The following is a 9201-nucleotide window of genomic DNA, read 5'->3' as shown; positions in this document are numbered from 1 at the left end:
TTCTTTCCCCCGCTCGGATTAAAAACTATTTCTACTGTTGCACTTCTCGGGTGGGAAAAGGAGATTTTTCCGCACACCAACCGTGTCGTCGTCAGTTTCCAAAGTGTAAGCAAATTAGTAAGTAAAGTACACAACGTTGCTTTTGAAGGAAAAAAGGAGGTTCCGTTTGAAAAAAAGTAGTTGGTTTTGGTGATTTTAGAATGAAACATTAAAACAAATTGCAAACTTTTATAAAATAGCAATTATGATGAAAATGGCACACAACTTCAGGTCAGGTTCAGTTCAATACACAAACTATTACTTTTCCAAAACTAAACGCAACAAAACCAAAGTTTTTCCCTCCTGGCAGCAAATATTTCCTCACGTTTTCGCCATCATAGTGCAATATTTTCCACTCGAGTGGGAAAATCTCACATGTGGCACTAAGGCAGAGTGAGCACGGCGCAGATATCGTGTGAAAGTGGTATAATGTGCATTTCGCTTCAACACGTCGTCTTATGTTGCCATCAGAGTGGTGCTGCACACAGGATATGGCAGATAAACTTTCTTCTATTTCGGAGCAAACTTTTCATTTCCGCATTCGAGTTTTCTTTTTTCTTTCCCCCGGGCAGTGGAAAGCCGCAACGAAAACTTCCGATATCAATACATATTCAAATAAAGCTCGCTCGCTTTTTTAGCTCTCGTGTGGGAAAAAAAATCCAAAGTGAGATGTGTTTCAACACATTCGAAAGATAAATTTTCCTTTAAGATCATTTTGCATGTTTCTTTTTCCGAGGAGGGCAGACAGTATTGTCAGAGCGTGAGAAAAGGATTTCATAGAAGAATTTGTCTGCTTTTCAGGGACTGGCGCGACCAGAAGCAAACAGGAAGAAACATTGGCAGGAAGTGCGCAATATTTTATAGTTTCCTGGCTCGAGTGTTGTTGAGAGTGGATGACAGAACCGAGTGCAGTGCATTTTTTGGATAATGCTCTTTAGGCAGCTTGAGTAATGTGAATGGTGAAATATGCAATAGATATCGGAGATGAATGAAACTTTAGAAGAAAAAATGTATCATCTTTTGAGATTCTTTTGGAAAGAAAGTTGGTGAGGTAAATTTTCATGAGAATATCTAAGAAATACAGAATCAAAAACAAAATTATAAATGGGTGATTTCCGCCGGAACACACGGTAGTTAACCCGGCCCATTTCGATTTTCCTGAAACTTTGTTCATGCTTTTCCGTAAATTGAAGCTCAAAATTGTGATGAGAAAGAAATTAAGTGTCATATGGACTTTTATGATGATGATGATGGAGCAATTCCATGTCAAATAGGGAATCAGTTGTACTGGACCCTCTCCGATTTCAATGAAACTTTGTAGAGTTGTTATCCTACGCTTAGGTTAGCCATTTTTGTGTATGGGTAATTCTCCGCCAACCAGTGTTGCGATTTTGCGCGCTCATCCGCTCATGAGCGAGCATTTTTCGCTCATTCGTGAGGAGAAGCGCTACGCGAGCTGGCTCACGTTTGCTCCTGCTCATGTTTGCTCATAAATTTTATGAGCGAAAATGCTCATCGCTCGCGCTCGCACTCATTTTTTGCTCATTGAGCAAATGAGCGGTCTTTGTTTTACCTGTAACGGGTATACAATAATATTTTATTTCAGCAGAGCTTTATTGTTGATTTTTTTTTAATAGAGGCTGGAATGGGCTTAGTTTACATGACAAATTTGGATTATCATCGTTATCTGAAGGAATAATCCGATTTATAAACATAAGGTTGATAAAAGAGTAACACGCGAAGTTCAGCTATTTAATTAAACTAAAAAGTATCTTTAAAGGCACAAACATGTTTTCTTGGAAATACATTACGTCATTTTTTTTTTAAATCGTGAACGTTTTGAAGTCTGGGCACCTCATCTTGTTTAATCAATTGATTATAAATGATTGAGCATAATAAATGTCAAATCTGTGTCTTACATGAATTTCAATAAATTATCTTATTTGAAGGAATCTATTCCAAATAAATAAATAAATGAGAAATGACTCCGCCCACAAGTAAAATTATATTTCAGTATAAAAAAAATCGATTGTCTTCCTGTTAACAGCTTATTTAAGACCTAAAGATGCCGTTCCTTGAAAGTTTAGTCTAATTATTAAAGTTAAAATCTAATTATTAAAGTTAAAATAAATCAGCAATTTTTCATTGATCGGGAATTTAATAAAAACAAGTATTTTTGATTATAAAACTCTGAAAAAATACTATGCTGACAACATTAGATGAGTACATGCCCCTTTTTCGTGATGAAATTATCTCAGGAATATGAAATGAGCTTCAAAAGTGGCAATCCAATTGGCCTGTGCGAGATTCATCAACAATACTAAAAATCTACCTACTTTGCTGATGAGCGCTCATTGAGCGCGAGCGCATGCGATGAGCATGAGCGAGCACGAGCTACCTGTTAAGTCCTCATGCTCATGAATGAGCGAGCACGGATTTTAGCTCGCTCGCTCATTCGCAACCCTGCCGCCAACTCACACAGCAGTTGCCCCGACCCTTCTTCGATTTGCGTGAAACTTTGTCCTAAGGGGTAACTTTTGTCCCTGATCACGAATCCGAGGTCCGTTTTTTGATATCTCGTGACGGAGGGGCGGTACGACCCCTTCCATTTTTGAACATGCGAAAAAAGAGGTGTTTTTCGATAATTTGCAGGCTGAAACGGTGATGAGATAGAAATTTGGTGTCAAAGGGACTTTTATGTAAAATTAGACGCCCGATTTGATGGCGTACTCAGAATTCCGAAAAAACGTATTTTTCATCGAAAAAAAAACACTAAAAAAGTTTTAAAAATTCTCCCAAATTTAATGTACTTTTCGAATCTATATTGACCCAGAAGGGTCATTTTTTCATTTAGAACAAAATTTTTCATTTTAAAATTTCGTGTTTTTTCTAACTTTGCAGGGTTATTTTTTAGAGTGTAACAATGTTTTACAAAGTTGTAGAGCAGACAATTAAAAAAAAATGATATATAGACATAAGGGGTTTGCTTATAAACATCACGAGTTATCGCGATTTTACGAAAAAAAAGTTTTGAAAAAGTTACTTTTTGCGGGTTACTTTTACGCGGGTGACCATGAACGGCCATGATCAACGACGGCCAACATTTTCAAAACTATTTTTCGTAAAATCGCAATAACTCGTGATGTTTATTAGCAAACCTCTTATATCTAAATATCAAAATTTTTGTAATTGTCTGCTCTACAACTTCGTAGAACATTGTTACACTCTTAAAAATAACCCTGCAAAGTAAGAAAAAAAACGAAATTTTAAAATGAAAAATTTTGTTCTAAATGAAAAATGACCCGTCTGGGTCAATGTAGATTCGAAAAGTACATTAAATTTCCCATAAAATGACATGTTCCAAAAATTTTTACAGTCGAGTAACGGAAAATGGGAGAATTTTTAAAACGTTTTCAGTGTTTTTTTCGATGAAAAATACGTTTTTTCGGAATTCTGAGTACGCCATCAAATCGGGCGTCTAATTTTACATAAAAGACCCTTTGACACCAAATTTCTATCTCGCATGTTTAAACATGGAAGGGGTCGTACCGCCCCTCCGTCACGAGATATCTAAAAACGGACCTCGGATTCGTGATCAGGGACAAAAGTTACCCCTTAGGACAAAGTTTAACGCAAATCTAAGAGGGGTCGGGGCAACTTTTCCCGATTTCGTGTGAGTTGGTAGAGAATTACCCTTATGTATTCTCAGAGAAACAATCGGATGATGCGGATGAGACCATTCCCGGTTATTTGGTGTTGAGTTTAGCATAAATGATTCAATCTTAGACAGCCGGCTGAGGAAAGATAGAATCAAAATTATGTGTAATTAAAAGGTGAAATATTATACTCATCGTAACACATTTACGTAGAGTTGACCTGAGACTATTTATACTTTTAAGTTTTTATAAGATGAGCGACCAATTAATTACTGATGAGTTATGAGTTATCTGAAGGACTTGAACAATCGCGTTGAAACAATATTTGTCACCGTGCTTTACGAGCTATAATGCTAAAAGGTGATTTCGCGGGAAACGAATGGTCAAATATAAGTTATATTATGCTAACGCAAATAAGAACGAATCTTCCCATGAAACAATCGCGAGTCATAGAACAAAGAAACCCGACTGACTAACGAGAAAGACGATCGTTATATTCGTTATTTGACTGAATTTTTTTTTTTTTGATACATGTCATTTTATGGAAAATGTTATGCAATTTAATGCAATAACTAAGAAGGGTTTTTTTTCATTTAGAAGTGAATTTTTAATTTTGCAATTTCTTGTTTTGTAACTGTGCAGGGTTGTTTTTGTTCTACAAAGTTGTATTTTAAGAAAAAAAAAATTTTGTTAAACTTTTTTATGTCGAGCATGGCCGTTCATGGTACCCCGCGACTGACACGAACGATGAAACAAAGTAAAACGCAAAAAGTAACTTTTTCAAAACTTTTTTTTCGTAAAATCGCAATAACTTGTGATGGTTACAAGCAAATCCCTTATTGTTACATATATTTTTTTTTGTAATTGGCTGTATAACAACTTTGTAGAACATAATCACACTAAAAAAATAACTATTCGAAGTTACAAAAAAAAACAAGAAATTTTCAAATGAAATTTTGTGCTTTAAATGGAGAATGACCCTTCTGAGTTATTGCAGATTCGAAAAGTACATTAAATTTCCCATAAAGTGACATGTCCCAAAATGTTTTACAGTTGAGTAACGAAAAATGGCAGAATTTTTTAAACCATTTTTGTAATTTTTCGAGTACGCCATAAAATCGGGCATCCAATTTTACATAAAAGTTCTTTTAACACCATATTTCCGAACCATCACCATTTCAGTTTGTAAGTTATTGAAAAACACGTCTTTTTCGCATGTTCAAAAATGGGAAGGGTCGTACCGACCCTCCGTCATGAGATATCAAAAAATGGAGCTCGGATTCGTGATAAGGGACAAAAGTTGCCCCTTAGAACAAAGTTTCATGCAAATCGAAGAGGGGTCGGGGCAACTGTTTCCAATTTTGTGTGAGTTGGCTTAGAAATACCCTTTCATCTTAATATTCTCGAAAAAATACACCCAGAAAAGAGGAGTGATGATAAATTTTTCAATGAGAATAATGGACCGCTTCACCTGGAGGAATTGTGAAAACAAATCGTGCTTGCCATTTCATTAGGGCACAAAACTTTTGTAAACAAGAGTGTATCCCTCTCACACCTTATGCAAACTGTCATTTGAGTGAAAGGGATACACTATTGTTTACAAAAGTTTTGTGCCCTTTTGAAATGTTAGGCTCCAAATGTGAGTTCCTTTTCTTTCCATGGAGACGCCAGGTCGATAGTTTAAGATGTCATTCTGCGCCGCCTCCATACCTGTTCAAGCTGAAAACGCAATTAACAGGACACCATTTTCGGATAATTTGCAAAACAAAAAAACGAAGTCTTTATTACAAAACTAGTTTGAGTTTATTGCTTCTCTAGTGATGCACTTACAAAGAGATTCTTTTTTCCATTTTTTTTTATTTCGTAACCTAATCAACAGTGTTTCTTTTTGTTTTTTTTTTTACTATCCTTAATTGTGCCTTACCTAAGTGTGGGGGGAGATTCCATTCTGGGAGAGGGGGGGTTAGTATCCCAGTGGGGTAAGTTAAAACTGAGTTTTTCCTCTTCCATTGGTTTTGCGCGCACATAAATGGGTGTATTTACACACGACACTTTTTCTGGTTCTTCCTGATGTCAAATTAAATTTTCCTGCCAAAACACACATCACTCTCGATTGGGGAGCATTTTAACAACTATTCTCATGGGATTATGGGGGTGGCTGGCCTTATTTCACTGGGTGCAGGTTTATTAGCAAAGAGGTTAAAAAGAGAACAAGCTTCTGTTTTAAATATTGACGTTGATTAGGGTAACTTAACTAATTATTGCCACTGGGTTTTTTTTTGTGAGTTTGTCGTTTCACACGCTTTTCGTCACTTTTGGTTCATGAACTGATTGATGTCTTTTGCGATTTGGGCTCGCAATTTGACTAGATTGGTGGTGTTGGTTTCCTCCATCATTAATTGCTGATAAACTTGTCTACTTTATACGAATACTACACAGTTTGTTCGGGGGTTGTTTTGTGATGTGTGTTAGTGCTTTTTGCTGTGTGTTTGTGTTTTGATTTTATAATAATCCTTTTTATTCCGATTTATCGTTAATGGTTTTGTGTGTTTGTGTGTGAGATTTGTGTAAAAACGTTCACTACATTCGTCTATAGAAAAATTCGTCTATTTCTATAAAAAATCTTAATCAGCACCTAAAAATTCATCAATCATCTTACGCTCGTTCACGACTAATACAAAAAAAACATACCTTTCACCTCCACTCTCTTTCACTTTCTCTTTCTCTCACTTTGATCACATCTATTTCTTACACTTTTTGTGGTTGTATAAAGATATTCCTCCGCCCGCGGCAGCAACTGCACGCCACCGCCCCATCGGAGGGTATTTACAAGTACACTTTTGTAACACATTAAAAAAACGCCAGAACGCCCCACCCTAGAGGGCGCTGGAACCGTTGACGGCCACCAACTCCTCCTCCTAAGAAACCAGCCGCTTGAAGCCGGCCCGGTCGTGGCCGAGCTTGAGCTCCTCGTACAGCGACGGGTTCACCTCGGTAGCCATCGGGACGACCGAGTTGTTGTCGTGGCCTCCGAGGCCGGTCGTGGCCACCGTTCCGTTTGTGGTGCTGGCGCCCGTGCTGGCATGCAGCGATTCCTGCCGCCAGTCGGTCGTGCCCGGGGTGCCGGAAACGGCCGGGATCTGCGGGAAGGGGTGAGAAATTCGGAAAGTTAGTAAAGATTTGTGTTACAATTTTGATAGAATAGGTGCAGCAAAACAAAACATTAAGTGCAGTCAACAATATCATACAGTAAAATACATAAATGGAAAAAAAACATCGCTGTAAATAATACAATAAAAACATAAGTTTCAGCTTAACATGTGACAATGACACTTTTTGCTATCAATGGAGCATCTTTAAACATTTTTCAACAATACATAAGCTTTGTGGAAACAATGCAGACGATCACATTTTTATAAAACTATATTCAACCAGAAAACTAGCTCTCGTAAAACAAATGTCTCACCGTTGAACTTATTAAATTGGGTACCACGAACAGTCTGATGTCCCTTGAAGTGTTGATCGGTGGTGATGAACTTTAAATTTTGGCTATTTTGAACTTAGCTATCATTTCACTTGGTGGGATGAAACATTTTGAACAGCTTAGCAGAAAAAATCTCTTTTATGTGAAATGAAAAAGGTTCCAACAATTTTGTTTCGCTTGGTTTGAGCGAAAAAGGATATAGATAATTCATGAAAATAAACTCAGGGGTATTGTACCTGAAAAGTCACTTATATTGAAAATAGTGCTTTGCTTCCAACTATGTTCAGCCTTAAGGGAGCAAAATTAATTAATTATGTCAATTTGATCATTAGTAAGATTTCTTTTAATGTTGCCTATGACAAAAAAAAAAATAACTTACAATAAAAAGTATTTAAAGGTTCCAAGTTTGATCAAAATTCTTTCGAAATTGATTTTTTCATCAAAAATATCTATTTTTCAAAACCATGATCAAAGAAAATTTAAGCTGTTCTTGCAAAAAAAACTGACTATGCAATTTTACAATTCGAATTTATTTTTATTTTGAAAGACATGACACTTTGAGAGTATTTTACACTTGTATCCTCAAGGGGGTCAAAAAAGTTGGAAATGCGACTTCAACCGGCTGTATCTTCCTTGAAAAAAAAAAAGGTTGGAAATGCCTTTTTCATTGTTACTTAGGGTAGATGCATCTGTTTTGGATTTACCTTATTGGAGATGATTCTTGACATCCTTCCGGATGCATTGGTGCCCCACGTAAGTTTTGACCCCGTTGGTGCTACTTTTTGTCATGTAGTTGTAGTTTTTTCGGGAATCGATTTTCTAGACAATTGGGTACTAAAGCCCTATGTAAATTTTTATGTACAACGGTAAAAAACACGATCAAAAACCATTTCTAATCACTTTTTTTATTTTAATGCAAAAAATATTGACAAGACAACATTTTTTCGATTGATAAACTATGGTCTCATTGGAACGAGCTGTCAAGTAGGACCTTTTCTGTCAAGAAGGACCATGAAGTTATTTTTTTTAAATTCAATTAAAAATCCATTTTAAATCCTTTGTGGTCGTTCAAAGGGTCATTGTACTCAGAAAAATAAGCTTTATCGTTATGAGCAATAATATCCCAAATTTAAACTGCATTTTAGGACCCAATTTTACAAAACAGTCTTCATATTGACCATTGTTTCAAGTCTTATCCATTTAAAACACAGCGAATGCAAAAATATTTGTTAACAAAAGAAAACTTATTTTTGCCATTTTGAGGTGGTTTATGACCTTTGATTATTTTGACAAAATTTTGCATTCTTGAAAATAATGTTATCGGAGAGCCCGCTATTTTAACCAGAAGATTCCCTTTAGTTACAATTCTACGGACGTATTGGGTCTGTCTTTTTTTTTTGTTTGAAATAAAAATTGAGCAAAAGAAGATCGCAGGCTTTGTTTTTTTCAAAACTAAAAAAAGTATCTTAGAAATGACCGGTATTATTCTTAAGTGCGTTTTTTGTTTAATTTTTTTCAGAAAGCTCTTGCCCTCTGACCACGTTTTAAAATGATGATGTAATGGCTTCGAGATACAGCAATGTCTTAATTTTAAGATATAACATCATTTAATTTTCACTTTTATGAAATGTTATTCTCGAGTGCAACTGGATCCTCATACGCAAAAATGGCTTATATAAGCCCAAGATAACCACGGCTGCGTCACGGCTGTCATTAAAATACAAGGCGAATGAAGTCAAAATTGAACCAAGATCGAACCAAGTTTTTGGCGCGTAGCATTTGAAAAGGTCGTATGCGCATCAGTCATAATTTACAAAAATTAAAACTTTTTTTAGATTATTTTTTTTCTTTGAAAAGGTTTTCATTAAATCTCGGACTTGAACTTGGGAATCAGCATTTAATTCCATCGAGTACCTAATGTTGTCTTATCACCTTTTTGATGTTCAATTAAAACTAGTTTAGAACATTTTCGACAGAATTTAGCTTAAATTTAGTTTACAAATTTAGTGAGTATTTTAAAAG

The 9201-nt window shown here is 35.9% G+C and overlaps 1 protein-coding gene across 1 annotated transcript in view; it reads right to left on the bottom strand.

The window, feature by feature from the left end:
- Positions 1 to 5473: 5473 nt before the first annotated feature.
- The window catches only part of LOC120428762 (Ig-like and fibronectin type-III domain-containing protein 1), a 382047-nt gene continuing 378319 nt past the window's right edge, over positions 5474 to 9201 (bottom strand). Inside the window, exon 13 of the mRNA XM_052707771.1 lies at positions 5474 to 6835. Within this exon, the coding sequence (XP_052563731.1) occupies positions 6614 to 6835 (222 nt within the window). The 3' untranslated portion in view covers positions 5474 to 6613. The remainder of the gene's footprint in view (positions 6836 to 9201) is intronic.

This window comes from Culex pipiens, chromosome 2 (genome assembly GCF_016801865.2).
Source record: "Culex pipiens pallens isolate TS chromosome 2, TS_CPP_V2, whole genome shotgun sequence".
Lineage (NCBI taxonomy): Eukaryota > Metazoa > Arthropoda > Insecta > Diptera > Culicidae > Culex > Culex pipiens.
The sequence above is the reverse complement of the archived record's forward strand: the minus strand, read 5'-3'. Positions and strand labels throughout refer to the sequence as shown.